At 31.3% G+C, this 17,849-nt stretch overlaps 1 protein-coding gene across 3 annotated transcripts in view; it reads right to left on the bottom strand.

Moving 5' to 3' along the window:
• LOC106069146 (uncharacterized) overlaps positions 1 to 17,849 on the bottom strand; it is a 122,999-nt gene that overhangs the window by 52,731 nt on the left and 52,419 nt on the right. For 2 of the 3 annotated variants that reach the window (XM_056019355.1, XM_056019357.1), the window contains 24 exons: positions 17,699 to 17,812; positions 15,643 to 15,885; positions 14,317 to 14,452; positions 13,640 to 13,770; positions 13,281 to 13,505; positions 11,948 to 12,187; positions 11,669 to 11,772; positions 10,913 to 11,112; positions 10,470 to 10,609; positions 10,199 to 10,300; positions 9,370 to 9,528; positions 8,313 to 8,484; positions 7,862 to 8,071; positions 7,308 to 7,585; positions 6,622 to 6,756; positions 6,234 to 6,329; positions 5,902 to 6,099; positions 4,876 to 5,104; positions 4,678 to 4,768; positions 2,109 to 2,202; positions 1,820 to 1,984; positions 840 to 1,001; positions 453 to 614; positions 35 to 205 (listed from right to left, as the gene is read on the bottom strand). In XM_056019355.1, the coding sequence (XP_055875330.1) occupies positions 35 to 205; positions 453 to 614; positions 840 to 1,001; positions 1,820 to 1,984; positions 2,109 to 2,202; positions 4,678 to 4,768; positions 4,876 to 5,104; positions 5,902 to 6,099; positions 6,234 to 6,329; positions 6,622 to 6,756; positions 7,308 to 7,585; positions 7,862 to 8,071; positions 8,313 to 8,484; positions 9,370 to 9,528; positions 10,199 to 10,300; positions 10,470 to 10,609; positions 10,913 to 11,112; positions 11,669 to 11,772; positions 11,948 to 12,187; positions 13,281 to 13,505; positions 13,640 to 13,770; positions 14,317 to 14,452; positions 15,643 to 15,885; positions 17,699 to 17,812 (3,957 nt within the window). The remainder of the gene's footprint in view (positions 1 to 34; positions 206 to 452; positions 615 to 839; positions 1,002 to 1,819; positions 1,985 to 2,108; positions 2,203 to 4,677; positions 4,769 to 4,875; positions 5,105 to 5,901; positions 6,100 to 6,233; positions 6,330 to 6,621; positions 6,757 to 7,307; positions 7,586 to 7,861; positions 8,072 to 8,312; positions 8,485 to 9,369; positions 9,529 to 10,198; positions 10,301 to 10,469; positions 10,610 to 10,912; positions 11,113 to 11,668; positions 11,773 to 11,947; positions 12,188 to 13,280; positions 13,506 to 13,639; positions 13,771 to 14,316; positions 14,453 to 15,642; positions 15,886 to 17,698; positions 17,813 to 17,849) is intronic. The other variant, XM_056019356.1, reaches the window with a different exon arrangement.

Here is a 17,849-nt window from a genome sequence, read left to right as displayed (position 1 = left end):
CCTAATAAAGGAACAGTACTGAGGAGCTACTTACACAAACATTGACTACTATTAATGGATCCTGTAGTCTCTGTAGTGTAACTATCATTACAAGATAAGCAGGCCATTGAAGAATTGCTAGGCTGATAGAATCCGAAGTCACAAGGTGAACAGGTGTAGATAGTACCATCTGTTTTGTTAGCAAATGTTCCAGGTGGACAGAGTGCTATTAAATAAAACAATTAAACTTACTAATTTAATGCATCAATTTAAATGTAATAAAAAAAATAAGAGACATAAAATGAACATAACTTAAATATGTTTGAACAAAATGATTCTAACCAGTGCTTCTGTACTGAACCTAAACTAAATGTATTTAGACTGTTTATTATGACAGTCTCTAGACTTCACAAGACAAGTTAGATACTAGTGTTGTACCAACATCAAGAGCTCCAATTTTATTGAAAACTTACGTATAATACAGTCAGACTGTTGATCATGACCAGTCTCTATAGTTGTTACATTCCCAGGACAAGATGTACACTGATCTTGCATGTCACCAACTCTGTAAGTCCCTCTAGGACAAGGTTCACATAGACCACTGCTATTTAGCTGAGTGCCAGGGGGACAAAATTCTGAAAGATTTAACAAAAATACTTATAATTTAGATATTGTCTCTAGGCATTACTTGGTAAAGCAGCATTTTAGGATTATTATAAAACAGCTGAAATGTTTAAAAAATAAAACAGCTTATAAATGCATTGACCACACCAGTACTATGTTTAAAAATATTATTTTTTAATTATTTTTAATAGTTTTTTTTTAGATAAAACTTGCTATCAAAAGAAATTCAAAATTACCTATACACTTCAATAAATGTGCAGATCCAACACCATTTGTTCCATGTTTTGGTGGACATGGAAGACAATACTGTTTTCCAGGTTTATCTTGGTAAAAGTTGTGTGGACAGGGGACACAACTACCACTTGTAAGATTCAACATATAACCAGCACTACAGTTCACTGGAAACCAAACAAAAATTTAAACTAGTAAAGTGGATTACAGATGTTTTTTCATAAAACTAAGAACATAAATTGTGTCAATATTTATGTATTTGGTAGGTAAAGAGTGTGCTGGGGGCAGTCTTTTTGCTACTTAATATTCCAGTGCTTTGGAACAGTTTAATTTTTAAGACCAATAAGTTAATAAAGATGATGAAATGGATAGTATATATTAAAAAGTTGAAAAAAAAAAAAAAATTCGACTTAGTTGGGATGTAAAAGAGACTTGCCTAAAAATTCATTTCTGTTCTTCAATGGCAGTTTTCATGGTAGTAGTAGCAGAAGTATATTATAAAAACATAAAGTGTTCCTTCATGAGTGTTAGTCTTTTAAACTTTTACCAAAGTTGTGTCTCAAGAATTAAAAAGGGAGGAGATTTGGTAAGCAATTAATTGCTGGTCAAGTTGTAAGACAGAATGGTCAACATTGAAACCATTCTCAGAACTGACCATCAATGCTGATTTAGGGTCATAAATGCCTACAACTTAACTCTTTAGTGCACATCAGTAATGCATTACAGATTTCACTGGATTTTTCTTGGTATTATTCTATTATTTTTTCTTTCTAATTGTATACATTTTGTAAAAAAACCTTTGAAAGACATAAAAGAATTTTAAACCATATTTTGCAAAGACTTGTTTAAAGAAGGTAAGAAATAAAACGAACCAAATCCACTTAACAATGATGCTAATTAAAGAGCTTTTAATGATTAAATAATAATCCAAGGATGTGGAATACACTTAATGTTCTATGATTATAAAGATACATAGCCTACTTACACACACAATCTGTTTCTGCTGAGCTACCTTTCTGTAATGTCACACTGCGACTTACTGGACAAGCAGAACATGCAGTCTTTTGGCTGTCTGGATTGTAGTAATTTAATGCACAAAGCTCACAAGTCTTTGTTAAAGTATTGTAGTAAGAACCACTGCCACATTCGACTTGTAAGAAAAATTAAGTCATTTAGAATAAATGGGTTATTACAGGATAAGAATATTTTTTTAAAAACTAATTCTAGCTATTATAAGTTTTTTTTTAATTATTTAGAACTAAGTACTATCTCACCACATGTTGTTGTTATCAAACTGCTGCCCTCATGACATGAAAAGTCAAATGTTCTACTTCCATTACGAAATTCAACACCAATTATATTTTGTACCTATCAGATAACAATAGAAATGAATAGACAGATATTTCAAACTCATAGCAAAAACTTTTTGTGGCTCAACAATAAACATTCTTCCTCTACCTATTGTCTTGTGCATCTTGAGTATCTGAGCAGATTTTGGTATGCTACTTGTTTCTTGTCTTGTGCATCTTGAGTGTCTGAACAGATTTTGGTATGCTACTTGTTTCTTGTCTTGTGCATCTTGAGTGTCTGAGCAGATTTTGGTATGCTACTTGTTTCTTGTCTTGTGCATCTTGAGTGTCTGAGCAGATTTTGGTATGCTACTTGTTTCTTGTCTTGTGCATCTTGAGTGTCTGAGCAGATTTTGGTATGCTACTTGTTTCTTGTCTTGTGCATCTTGAGTGTCTGAACAGATTTTGGTATGCTACTTCTTGTCTTGTGCATCTTGAGTGTCTGAGCAGATTTTGGTATGCTACTTGTTTCTTGTCTTGTGCATCTTGAGTGTCTGAGCTTATTTTGGTATGCTACTTGTTTCTTGTCTTGTGCATCTTGAATGTCTGAGCAGATTTTGGTATGCTACTTGTTTCTTGTCTTGTGCATCTTGAGTGTCTGAGCTTATTTTGGTATGCTACTTGTTTCTTGTCTTGTGCATCTTGAGTGTCTGAGCAGATTTTGGTATGCTACTTGTTTCTTGTCTTGTGCATCTTGAGTGTCTGAACAGATTTTGGTATGCTACTTTTTCTTGTTTCTTGTCTTGTGCATCTTAAAAGAGGGGGAAGCTTCTTTTTGGTGTAGTTATGTCAAACATCCTGGTTTCTCTGACTAGAGGTCTTTTGCCATGATGTCTGTGTATTGTGTCTGTATATTGGGTTGTTTCTTCATTTTAGGAAATTTATTATTTGTTGTTCTATATGCATTCATAGTAACTCTTGATCATTTATGTAGAGTAATGAATACATTGATGCTACTTGTTTGTGTATTTTTGTGTCCATGCAATAGTAATTGCCAGTGATCAATTGTTTGGCTAATGAAAGGTCAGACTACAGAGAGAGCTGATGTGATGTGGTATCTAAGGGTGATGTTGAAACTGAATGTGACTCCATGTAAACATAAATGAATTATTACATAAATGTTGATGATGTGCTACACTAGTGATATATGCCCATATATTCTAAAGGTAACTGTGATATTAGATTGATGCTTGTGCTGCTATGTGACCATATTTCATCAGCAGTATATAGTAAGTGCACATTGTCATTATTAAGTAGTATATAGTTGACCACCAGTTGTTTGTTACTTCATCACAATTTCTGTGTGTCCGCACTAAAAGTTTTCTGTTAGGAGACCTCAGCAACCAAACCTTAAAGTAAATAACTGACACCTAACTATCTCATAACTCATTTACCGAGTATTCTCACATCACATTGTCACACCATGAAATCCAGGTGGAATAAAATTATGTAGAGTGAAATCTACATTTGAAATGGATGAAGTATGGCTGCTTCAACAGGAATGCTTCATTTTATTGCATGCACTACTACCAAGAAAAATCACTTTAAAGCCAATACAGGATAAGATTTGACTAATTTAGATACTTGTGTTCAAACAAAACAAGAGTTGGAGGATCACTAAAAGAGGAAAAAAAACCATATGAGTTGGCATCCTCCATCATGAGTGAAATGTGGAAAATCTTGAAGAATAACAACAGCTTCCAAGTAGAATCAAAACTCTAGTGGTTTCTGTATTGATATATGTTTTTAAAGTTGGACACTGACTGCTGAGACTGAAAGAAAACTTCAAGAGTAGATGCCATAGAAAACTGAGGAGCAAAGGATATTAGAAAAAGGGAACAAATGAGTCTTACAAGGAACTCCTTAATACTGTAAAGAGAAGAAAGCTGAGCAAGTTGGTCATATTGTAAGACACAACTGTCAAAATTTAAGTTACGTGACGGGAACACAATGAAAGGGTCATCCAAAGAAAATTGATCAGCCTTTTTTATATTCTGTTATGGACAGCTACTATCCAGGAGAAGAGGAGGGATAAGCTATGCAAACTATCAAGCACTCCCACAACATAAAGGACTGATGATGGTAATGATACATTTATTCCTCATTCTTTAACAAATTGAGCATTGTTCTAACTAGCCAACTGCTACTGTATAGTTCAATAGAAAATGACTACATTTATTCAAGAGAGTTTAATGCAACTAAATATTTCATTAGATATAAACAAGAAAATTAAATGTTTAATCTTTGGTTTGAAAACTGTTTATTGACAGTGAGAACATGTCAAGAGAAAAGTTGAAGTAGGGATGATTTAACATTTATTATTGTTTGGTTACATGAAACTTTTCTTTTTTGTAGTCAGTTACCAGTTCCATCACCAGATTGCCTAAAATTTAAATTTTTTATTAGTCAAGATATTTAAGATAAGATAAGATAATTTTATTAATAAAGATTGCATCAAAGTTTATTCCCCCAGTTATTCAATGGTAATACATACTTTGAAAGTGTGTCCATCTTGAAGAGCACTTTGAACAAATTCACTTGTTTTAATAAAATGCTGATTACCTCTTGATAAGTTCAACAATTCTCTGAAAAATAAAATTATTTTTTTCAAAACTTATTTAGCTTCAATAAAGCATTTATATCCTACAGATGAGTACATTTATTTACATTTCAAAGGAAATATTAAAGTCACCTGATATTTTGTACAATGAACTTCACTATAACAACTTTGCTTTCACAAGTTCCTGCTATGTAAACATTACTACATTTAGAGGACACACATACATCTGTCCAGTTCTTAAACAATACTCCCATAGTTTTGTCAGTTTCATTCTTCACAAGATTTGTAACTGTATCACTACAACTTGAAGTTGTGCTATACTCAAGATTTATTGATAGAATAACCAGCCTTGGAGTACTCTCTGTTGAAAGAGATTTGTAAAATAGAAAATTATAAAAATATATTGTTACAATTATCTATTGGTAATTAGTTGTTTTGTTTGGTATCAAATAAGAGAAATAACTTCTACATTACTGAGAGATATAATTGTAAGTGTAGGGTTCTTTCCCTAAGATAAGCTCTTTGTTGCTTTTTTTTTTGCTTGTTTCTTGAATTCATTTATGGTATCAAGTTTCATCATCTGCATGTTTGCAGAATGCTTATATAGAGTGAGTGAACAGAAAGAAGAACAGAGTGATTTCAGTTTCAGTCAATGGTAATCAATACAATAACTATTATATGCATACTTTGCTTTTAAACCAAAAGATCATGCCTCTGGAAGACCATAATTAGTTTATATATACATATTGTAAAATAAAAATCACTAATTATTTACTTCTGTCACATAATAATGATCAAAGTAGTATTTACTAGATAAAACTTTTAAAAGTTGTTTTAAAGCTGGTGTACGTATACATTTTGTTGCATAAATTCAATTTAGATTATTGTTTATTTAAAGAATTGTATTACACTCTGAAGGAGGCTGTTAATATAGTAAGCAGCTTATTGGGGGCATATTTATCTCTTCTATGTACAGTTAGCTCAATTTATGCTTTACAAAATTTACTCTTTATTTATAGGATGTACTTCATCATTCATTTAAAGTTGTAGGTAAAGAATTTAGGCTTTTAATCTCTTTTGATTTATGGCATTCCATTTAAAATAAATTGATATTCTATATATTGATTATTATTTTAAGAATACAAATAAAAAACTTACTGCCACAAACAATTCTGTCAGGTATTTCATACATATTGTCCAGATTATATGTCCTCAGTTGACCACATGTTAGTATGTTAGGTATCTGTACACTGGGCGAGTAGCCATCTGGACAAGTGACTATTACACTGGTAGAACTAGGGGAACTATTACAAGACTCAATATAGTTTGCAGGTTTTGTATCCTTACATTCATTAGCTATAAGAAATACAACAATTATGCAAAAAAATTTTAAAGTAATTAATACGGTTGAATTTTTAAATTTGATTATGGATACTTACTTTTATTTAAATGTAACTTCTTAATTTCATTCAATCACCAATGAAACTTACGTGTGATAAATGTTCTAGTCATACACACTCCAATATTCCCTGAGGAGTCATTAGCAGCCACAGCAATATCATAAGCACCATGGGAGAAATATTGTACTACAGAGAAAAGAAGTAAATGAATAAAATGACTTTTATTTTAATTATCATTTTTAATGGAATAAATTCCGCACATCTATTATAAGTAAAATATTGACTCATCATATACATATAAGATTTTTAAACATGATGATTTGTATTTAATAATGTAATGAAAAGATTTATATTAGTTGTTTTATTTTTCAGATTTATGAAAAGATGAAAATATAAAGTCTCTTAAAGAGTCAAATTTTTTTTATTCCAGGCACATTTGTTACTGTTAACCAATAATGTAACTTAAAATGCTACCTACATTTTGGCAAGACTGTGACACTATTGTCATTAAAAGTGTATCCAAGTTGACTAGAACTAATCTGATGCTGATGGTAGCTTGTGGCTATCCATTCAAATAATTTACATTCTTCATTTAACCAAGGTGGCTCTTTGTCTAAAAATGAATTCAAATAAATTTAAAATTAATAAATGTTAAAATTTCAGTTGGATTCTAAAAGAAAGTATTAATTCATTCATTTCTCTTCAACAATATATAAGGTTTTGTGTATGTAAAGTAATTAGTGTATTTGTTATGAATTTTTTAATAAGAGAAGTGCTTAGTTTGGAAATAGTGCTCTGTAGTTTTGGCACAAGAATGTTAGAAGTCTCCATCTTAAGAGAATTAAAATAGATGTTCTTATTTATTCTGCAGCAAGTAGTTAATGTTAAGAATAGACCAACAACAAAACAAAATAAAATTGCTTAGAATTTTCCTCATAAAAGATGTCTTTTTTGATCCAGATTTAAGCAATATTAATAAAACAAAATATAGTCTGAATAATATTTTTTTCCTCTTATTAGATCTTTTAAGAATTTGTCCAATCTGAATTGGTCTAAGATCTGTGCCATTTCCGCAATCTAATTGTATTATATTTCTTATTGAATCCTACAAAATAGCCATTCAAACTTCAAATTTAAATTATTTTAAACACACAAAATAGGTACCTTCCTTGTTGCAGATGTCTATAGAAGGAACTGAAGCACCAAATGAGATACCAGTGCAAATAGAAGTTTCTTTGTTAACCATTGAAACATTTGACATGAAAACATTTTCATCAAAAGAATAATAGGTCCATCCTAAAAGTAAATTTTGAGGCTCAGGAATGTAACTTTTATTGTCATACAAAAGCGCCAATTGTGTGTCAGCTAGTTCCGATTTCCACAACTGGACATGAGAAATGTAGCCAGAGAATCCCTGACCAATAGAAACAGAAGCATATCTGCTGAAGAAAAGAAAAACAAATTAATTTTTTTTATATGTGAAAAAAATCTTCAATATTGGTTACAATAATAAATATTGTAACGTTTCTCACTATCAATAAATATTGTAGAAAATTTCAGCTTGATCTGAGATTGGGTGTTGGAGAAATGAGGTGTACCAACTTTTTACCAGAGAGACAGTCAGATTAAGTTGCAAAAATATACAACTATACTATTCAAAGTGTGATAAGACTGCTAAACCTATTCAAAGATAGATTAATGGAATAAAATAAAATTACCTTTCAATGGTTGAAAAAAACTGTGCTGTACCAGTAAATTTTTGTATATCTACACCAATAGCATAAATTCCATTGGTTGACCATTTTACTGAAATAAAATGCCAATTATTGTCAGCACCCATTGGGCAGCTTACACAACTTAATGGAATATCTGTTGAGTTAAATCTAACTTTTGAACTCAGAATGCTTAACAAGTTTTCTCCTTGAGCACTGAAAAACAAAAAAGAATTGAACATTAAAGATATTACAATTAAATTTGCTATACTAACATGTTCCAAATAAACATATCATTACACTGAAAACAATCTTCTGTTTATTTTCTAAAGTCATGTTTTAAGCAAAATGTTGCTTTGCATGCTATACAGCAGTTTGTTGTGCTATGTAAATGTTTGATTTTGCAACATTCAATTTAAATCAAAAGTATAAAAAAAAAGGTTTTCATTTAATTTACCTTGTCAGAGAAAGTATTACATCAGAGTCATTTAAAGATTTAGCTGCAGCCAGCCACATTGTTAGAGTCAATGAGGTGACATTTTCTAAACTAAATCCTCTCACTGAAGTGATCCATTGTTTCTTGATAGCAAAGTCTTTCAGAAAGACAAGATCAAAGTCCTTGTTCACTTCTGTTAATATGAATGTTTGCATTAAACCTTAGACATGCATTTCATAAAAGATATCAAAAGTGTAGTAGAATTTGAGGAACATTTAAATATAAATGTTTTTTACTCAGAAATATATATTTTCAATGCAATCATTAAAAAAGAAAAATTGATGATTACTGACTGCTTGTAATATATTATTTCCAGGTCTACCAATTTCTTTAAAACTATTATTAAAGTGTATTGTTGTAACTCCAGTGGCATACTGATAGGGTCAATGTGTGTGCGACCAACTGGCACATGTGGCTCAGGCCAATCACACAGGTAAATGGCTGTCAAGGGGCAGTACTGCTAGTACACACAAATATGACCCCTGTTATGGTCATGTGATCGAAAGCTTTCATAGACAAGAGACAGTGTGTAAAAATGAGTGTCAGTCTAGGACAGCAAGGCAGTAAGAATAGTGGGGTACAATGTGAGCCCTCGAGAATGTATCTGTACTAGTCCAGGAGTAGACAGAAAGACTAGTAGTGTTTAGTAGGCAGTTCTGTTAGAAAGACTAGTAGTGTTTAGTAGGCAGTTCTGTTAAGTACAACAAAGCATTTGTAGTTAGTGTAGCCAATATTGGCTGTTGATGTATTTGTGATTAAACCACCACATTGTTATTTGAAACTCTTGTTGTCAAGTTTTTGTGTTAGATGTGCTGTGTTGAGCACTGTTTACAGAAGGCCTGGTAGAGAAGATCCTAACAGTATGTAAACAAGAAAAATAAATAATTTAAAATACTTTTCTTTAAACAAAGCTTATAGTAAGTGCAATTGTTTGCATATATATATATATATATATATATATATAAATATATATATAATATTTCTTTGCCTATGAGGTTAAAATAGTTTATTAACTGACCTGTGCATAAACCCCCAGAGTGTATACTAACAGGGGGACAAAGGCAAGCAGTTTTCATTATGCCTTCTCTATCTGTGTATCTTGTACAATTAGAATTGGATGGACATAAACTGCAGCTATCACTAGAATCATTACAGAACTCTCCAAAACTTTCTTTTACTGCAATCAACAGGATACCAGCAATAGTTAGTGATTAATAACTATTTTAAAAAATATAGATTTTTAATTTTAGTTCTTAATACAGAATGTCATTGATAGGATAAAGTTTAGATGTTTCTCTTAATGTAATATAAAACTTTTTTTTTCATAGAACATCCTTATGCCTTTAGCCTGCTCAATTATGCACTGGTAAATTTCTAGTGGATTAGTCAGGAAGGTGAAATAATTGCTAAATGGTAGAGCACTTAGATGTCTGGTCTGTAACACAAGATTGAAATCCATACAGAGATTAACATATGTAAAGGTGGCTATAAGCTATAATGTTTCAAGAATATTGTTTTTATTGTTTTGAATTTCTTTATGTTATAAGATTTGTTAAAATGTAACTTTTCTTTAGTTTGTCAAAGCCAGTTGTTTTTTTTAAATGAATAATCTAGTTTATGTATTACCCTCACTGCCATACAAGCTCTAATATTGATATTGCTTGCATAAGCACCAAAATATGTGCAATTAGACTTTTGATAATAGTTATAAGGGTTGAAAATAGAGTTGTATTAATATTAGATGTCATGGTAATTAATAAGTTGGCCATATAACAGCTTTTGCTTGACCTTATTGCAGAAGAGTTTCAGATGTATATCTGTCTAATTGAAAATAAAAATGAGCTTACAGCCAAAGCAATCACATTGAAAACTTGACTCAGTCAAAGAACATTTCCCTCCATGGCAAGGATCAGGAGAACAAACATCTTTCAACAGTTCACAAGATTCACCTTCAAATTCAAAATACACGTTTATGCAAAAATTAAAAAAAACACAATAACTTCACAAAATATCCTAACTTCAGTATTATACTGTGGACAAACATTATTGACACATTTTCAAATTTAAAAAGTTTGGTTAACATTTCTATCATTTATTATTACATTCAGTTTTGTTTACCAGTGTAAGAATCCGGACATTTACATTGAGCTGATCCACCAACAGGTTCACAACTACCATATATACAAGAAAAGTTCCCATAGTTCTCACATAATTCTTTTTTTAGTTCACAGGTTTTACCAGTAGTTCCATGAGGACACCTTGGAGGAAAAAATGAGTAGACATTGTATAGATCTATTGTAATTCAACAAAATTTCTTTTTATTAAGTTCATGACTATCTTATCTTATACTTATACAGATGTTACTTCAAAAAAGAAGATGATTATGTCCTATGCGTCATGCATTCAGTCATGCATATTAACCAATGAATTAAATTCTGCCAAGTCACTGGTTTTCCTGGCTAGCTCAGACAACCCATTCCATGCTCTAATAGCGCTAGGGAAGAAGGAGCATTTAGCATTGTTTTCAACAATCAATATATACAAACTGTTTGTTTACTTACTGGCAGTAAGTATCATTGACCAGATTATAACAATGGGCATTGTTTAAACATGAATTATTGTTCCAACTGCAGTAATCTACTGACGTTTCACAGACCTGTCCAGTCCATCCAGTAGGACATAAACAGCTGTATCCATCAGTTGTATTGGTACATGTACCACCATGAAGGCATGGATCATACAGTAAACATTCGTTTTCAGTCTGAAAAATATGATTCATTTTTATTCTCAATCTGAAAGGACTAGGACATTAAAATTGATCTGAAATGCCTGGGTATGACATTAAACATTTATTCTTAATCTGAAAGACCTGGGTTATTCACTAACCATTTATTTTAAATCTAAAAGAATTTAGTAAATATTTTTTTTCAATCTTAAAAATAAGGCTTTTTTTTTGCTTTATAAGTTGTGGATGTTTCTTCAGAAATAAAAATTTGGGACCACTGTGATTACTGTTAAAAGCTTATATCACATGAGCAGAAAGCCATCTATGTTAGAAGATACAGTAAATTATAATTATTATTAATGTATACATTATTAATATGTTATTTCAATATATGAAAGAATAGCTAAAATAAACTTTTTTATATAAATCCTCAAAACCTTTATTTAAATTGTTTTAATTTATGCAGTTTTCATGCCTTAAAGGAGTTTATAAATGGCACAGAAAAAAATGTCCATCTCAAATGCATGAATAGTTGTTAAATGCAACATATTTGCAAATGAACTTTACAAATAATTTAAACATGTATGCTTACAGTAGTTTCATTACAAAAACACTGACACAGCAATCTCTCTTCTAATGTGATGTTGAGAAAATTTCTGCACTTCTTGAGGCATGATATGTGTGTACAACTAGCATCTGCATGAACAGGCATTTTATTCCAATAATTATTAGTTAAATATGTTTTTCATTTACATTATATCTTAAATTATTAGTGCTATGAAACATTTTATAATTTTATGGATTACTTATTTCTATTTTGCAGATAATGTTTTATTATTTTTTAAAAGTCTACAAGAAAAAAATTACTTACTTGAAGAAGAGCACCAGTGACAAAAATACTCTTTCATTGCACTTTGACAAACATCTATACTTTCACATGTTGTTTCATTTTTTTCTGTCTTTATTTCAATCTGGCATAAAGAACCTTCAAATCCATCAGTACACTGACATGAAAAACTGTCAGATTCTCTGAGACATGTTCCTCCATTTTGACAAGGAGATGACTGACAAAAATTTTTAGCTTCACATATCTGCATTTGGCCTTGAGACGCTGTAAAATCATATGAAATAAGATTACAAAGAGGGTTTCTAGACTAAGCATATTCAAGCCATGGTCTTGTTTTTCATTGTCTAAAGTTATTGTCAAAGAATCATTTTTAAATTGAAAATATACTGAATAACCTATTATCAATAATGATACTGCTTCCGACCATTTGGCAAGAAAACTAAATAAAAAGTAAATGAAATATAAGTCAGAAGAGCAATTTCAGATAATTTGTTTTGCTATAAGGGGAAATCAACTTTTCAATAGGTTTTCTTCTGACAGACCGACAGAAGTAACAAAACCAATAGCATCTTTTTTCTTAAAAGAGCAGCTAAAAAACATTAAGAAAAAAACAAAACAAATGAGACATTTTGGGGACTAATCTAACCCCTTCTGTACATGGAAGGCATGTCACTGCATGAGCCACTTAATAATACATTTTGGACCTTAAAAAAAAGAATATCTTTGCTTCTATGTACATGAACTAGAGTCATATAATGATCTACTTTGCCGTTGGAAATAATATTTTTTTTTAAATTGTTTTTCTTTAGCGCAACTTTCATGCTTATAGTACGCTCAATGAGTTGAAGTGTTATTTCTCTTGTAGACTGGTGGGATAGGGGGTATCTGGAAGAAGGTTTCTATGCTGCATAACAAAAACAATTTTATTAAATAGAGTTACTTCATCTGAAGTATTTTTTTAAAGTGGTATATTTTTATGAAAAATCTGCTTGTATATTTAATTATTAAAACTTAATGGTTCGAACTTTGCAAGATTTAAAATATCATGTCATATCAGATTTTCAATATCTTTTTCAGATGTTGCCATCTAAATGGAACAGACAACTAAAAATGGCTTTTCCCTTTTGGGAGGCCACTAAAAATTATACTTTAAGCACAGTTATTGTTATAGTTTACATTGTTCACACTCTATTTTGACTAGGAATATATAAAGCACATGCATAAAAATGATAAATCAAAAGGTTCAAAAATAAAAACCATCATTTATTTCAGAAATTGATGAAAAATCTATGCAAAAAAATTTTTTTCTATATGGAAATGTAGGTCTATTTTATAAAAAAAAAAAAAAAAAACTTACAAAGATTATAGTTTTCCCCACAAACACATCGATAGTTTAAATTTAGATAATCCTCAACACAGAATCCACCATCTTTCTCCAGACAACCATTACTGCTGCACAGATTAGGACGTATTTCACAATGAGTTCCTTGGAATCCAGAATTACAGGAACAAGTGTAATTGTTTATATTATTGATGCAAGAGCCATTATATAAGCATCCATGTTGATTAAGAGCACAGTCATCTGTGAAAATATCCACACTTATTTAAAATAATTATCTTATTAGATTTTTAGAAAACAAGTCATGGTTTGGTGGCAACGATAGCAAGGGGTAAAAAAATGTTTATTTCATTTTAAGACCTTGAAACAATATTTACCAATATCCTCAGTACAGTTCTGTCCAGTATATCCTGGCTCACACATACAGATATAGCGCACAGTTCCAAAATGCTGACAAGTTCCGTGAACACAAGGATGAGAGTCACACATGTTTTCTTTCTTTGTGCAACTAAGGATTGCAATGATAAGTTTAATGTTTAGTTTTTCTCTTGTTAAAATTTTTATAAAAAAGTAAATCAAAACTAAAACATGTTTGTAAGAATTACTGTCTGATTTTTTTTTCATAAATTTTTTTAATGGTTATTTAGGTGAAAAGACCCAAATGTTGATTGAGTCCCATTAGAGCTATTAACCATTTACTGAAATTATAAGCTTATGTAATACATTACATCACAGGAAGAGAGGCCATAAACTATTACAAAAAAAAAAGCAGAAAAAGGAAAACTAGAAGTGGCAGTCAATCATCAAGAGTCTAGGGGTCAATTGAAAAGAGAGAAAACATTGGACAAGTTTTAACTGCTGTAACAGGTTTCACCATACAATCTACTTGTGGAATTCAGGTCACACTGTTTTGGAAACACTAAGCAATCAAAGAGTTTTTAAATCAATTTTTTAAGCAAGAGAAAATCGGAATGAAACATTTTTTTAAATATAGCTCCTATGTTTAAATAATTTTTATTTTTTTTATCTAATACATCTGAACTTTGTGACTTACTTAGCTTCATAAATACCATCCAGAGGACAGACACACTGTGTTCCATTGACCAAATCCATACAAAATTGTTTATCTGTACATGTATGCTTGTTACAGTCGTCATTAGCATCAATTTCACATAAGTCACCTTCAAACACTAAAAAAAAAATCAAAGAAAACAATACAAGTTTTTCTTTAACAAACTCCAACCTAGAAAAAGGATTATATATAAGTACTTTAAGATAGAACAAGTTTCTTTTAAAGCTGAAAATAAACAGATCTTAAAAACTTTATGAAATCTTTACATTTTGTACACCACATACAACAAGAGCTAGTTGGGGGACAGGCGATAAAACATGATCAATAACAAACAAATAAAGATAAGAAAAAGCACAAGTGGTCGGATCATTTACTATGCTTTACTGATCAAATGGTGGGAATTAAATGAGTGAACTGAGGTTGGGGAGACTTTAAGACACATAATAATTTTATAGACAAATCTGATTCTCATATTAGCCGAAAGCAAATTTCACACATACAATAATTATCATGCCTGAATCAGGTCATCAGTAATAAATTGTTTTATCCATTATGCTACTTATTACTAAATATAATCTGCACCATCACTTTACCCTGTCCTGAGATCTTTTGAACTGTAATGGTACTACAAGTGATTTACCAGTTGTCTTTCTCTTTTCTTCATTTATTTTCTACCATTCTATGCAAAGATCCATGAAATTGTTTTCCTGATTTGTCTTTTGCTTGCCTCTTTTTTTTTCCTGGTAATGTTCTATGCAGAAAGAGCATGCAACATGACCATCCCTTCCACCCACTTCTATTTTTTTTTACACTAATCAGGAAATGGTCATGAGGACTAAAAGACTTTTCAATCTTATCATTAGCTTTCTCATGGGTAATGTGGTCTCTAAAAGTATTATCATATACCTTTTAAAAACATTTCATCCTATGGCTTAAAATTGTTCTAACTTTACTATTAAAGTACTTTAATTTTACTATTACTTGTAGTCATAAAAAATTGAGTATTTAAAAAAGTTTACAGGGTTTATACAGTAAAGGTTGTAGTTAGAGATAATAACTCTTTAGTAAAAAGGACAATTGAAAAAGACCATAATTTATTTATTTTTTTAATTGTTGAATTAAAAATGGTACTGATTAGAATTTCACAGAACAAAGTCTAATATTTACAGATGTTGGTAAGCCTTTATATTCATGAATTAAATGAATTTGAAATAAATGTGGTAAAAAATGTGTCTGTACTATAAATTTTACAATAATGTTATATTTTTTAGTGAAAACAAAACAATTTTGGTATGACATAGTACTTACAAGCAGATTTTGAGCAGATTTTGACATAAGATTGATGCAAATTGTTACTTGTATCAAATAATAGTTGATGATATTTAAAGCAGTAAGGAAGTGGATCATAACTGTACAAGTAAGCCAAACAAGTTTTTTCAATAAAACACATTTCTTCACATTCTTGTTTATTTCTGACTTGTTCATAATTGACATAATTAAGATCTGTTGTATATTTCAGTGTTTGATTGCTGACAAATGTACAGTTAACCGCTGAAATCAAAGAAAAAATGCTACTTGATTAAGTTAATTTTAAAATTTAAAATTAAAAATTAAGTTCCAATTAAGTATTGAAATGACATCTAAAGCTACGCATAACATTGAATTAGAATTACTGTGTCAAAAGTAGGAACACCTACCACACAACCAGTCAGCCATCAAATTATTTTAGTAAATCAATAGGCCATACTGTTTGAATTAATTCAAGTCAATGGAAGTACAAAAATGACACTTTAATATAAAATCAAAGTAAAGTATATTCTTATCATTATCATCAAACTACATATGAGTGAGTGCTTGAAAAACTCAAATCCCTTCTTGAAAAATCACTATACAAAACTTTCATGGCTCTTTAGTGGCCTTGATGTTGATTGTAGAAAGAGTGGCAGTCTGTAATATTGGTAAGTGGTCACTAGGATTTGATGAGCTGTGACATGTTCCGAATTAGCAGAGACTATAGAAAGATCTAGTAATGATAATGAACTATGCATAAGAGTTGAAGGTGAATGTTTGTTTTGCAAAGGGAAAAAGTTTGTAGAGTTGCATAGGTCATACATGGCTTCTGTTATTATGATGATCTGTGCCATCATAGCCCCAGGAAGGAGAAAGGGCTTAAAGATCTTCAGCTAAAATAGTGTCTATCATCTTTTGTCTTGTTTTGGTGGATTATAAACAATGCATATGAAGTATTTATTCTTTTTCCTAATTTCCAACATCAAATTTAAGTGGGTACTTTCTTGGCAACTAGGATATCAAACATCAATGTAACCAGGCCTTGGTTCCAGCAGCAGAATACAGAGTATTCAGGTGTTACGACAATCTTTTTTCACCAATCATGCATCCTTTTAATAGGGCTACATCCACAGCCTTTTTATTTTTGGAAAAATTGTGTTATTTCAAGTGTATTTGGAATAGGTTCTCAGACAACGGCCACCCGCTCCATCAGAACTACACCAGGTCGTCGCGAAGTGGGCGACTGCTGTCAATCAAAACAAGAACGGAGCGGTACAAAAACTCGTTTGTACCTTACTCGGTCAGACTCTATCACCACACTCATTGATCAGGGAACATGAAATGCACCAAGATACCTGTGTGTAGTCGCTGAATGAACTCTTTATGTTGTCTGTTGTATTTATGTGTATTTTTCTGTTGTGTTGTCTTTATATGAGAAACGAGTCCTTGTAATCACAACAAATTTCCGTAAGGATCAATAAAGCAGTCTTAGTCTTAGACATTACATTAGATTTGGAAATTTGAGGTTCATTTTGCTTTATCCTTGCATCTAAGTTAGCCTGGGAAGCAATCACCAGTAGCAAGTGTTTGATTAATTTTTCCCAGTGCAAGTGTACATTTGGTTGTGTCTTCGGGAAAAAATATTTATTAAGTTTTGTGTGTTGGGAAGAGCAGTAGCCTTTTTTTTCACTGTGTAGCTCATTTTCCCAGACATATGAAATGGTCAAAGACGGTTGATTGTCACACATTCATATGGGCAGGGTTTAATCCATGAGTGTGGAGTTGAGCAGAAGACCTTTTTTGATACCACTGATTGAAAGCCTGCAGATTGGAGAAAGGCTGGACACTTTACTAATCTTCAGGGTGGTAGCTGATTTAGCATTAGTTCTAAACCCCGACAGACACATCCCTATACCAGTCACGCATGCTTCAAGAACCATGTATTTCTCCCAAATACAGTTACCAGAGGGTACCACATAGAGATCGGCAGGCACTCCCTACCCCCCAAAAAAAGGTTAACTACACACCTGCAACAAATGTTTCTTAACATTTACTAAATTTTAATTTCGCTTACCTTCTTTGCATTCACAGGTAAAGTTTGAACCATTTTCTTGACACTGGCCTTCATGATAACATGGTTTTGATGAACAAAATGTGCATGTTTCATTACACTGATCTCCATAGTAACCTAAGGGGAACATTTTTACAAACAATCAAGTGGACAG

The sequence above is a fragment of the Biomphalaria glabrata genome, chromosome 2 (assembly GCF_947242115.1).
Source record: "Biomphalaria glabrata chromosome 2, xgBioGlab47.1, whole genome shotgun sequence".
Classification (NCBI taxonomy): domain Eukaryota; kingdom Metazoa; phylum Mollusca; class Gastropoda; family Planorbidae; genus Biomphalaria; species Biomphalaria glabrata.
Note: the sequence above shows the minus strand (reverse complement) of the source record. Positions and strands in the feature narration are given on the sequence as shown.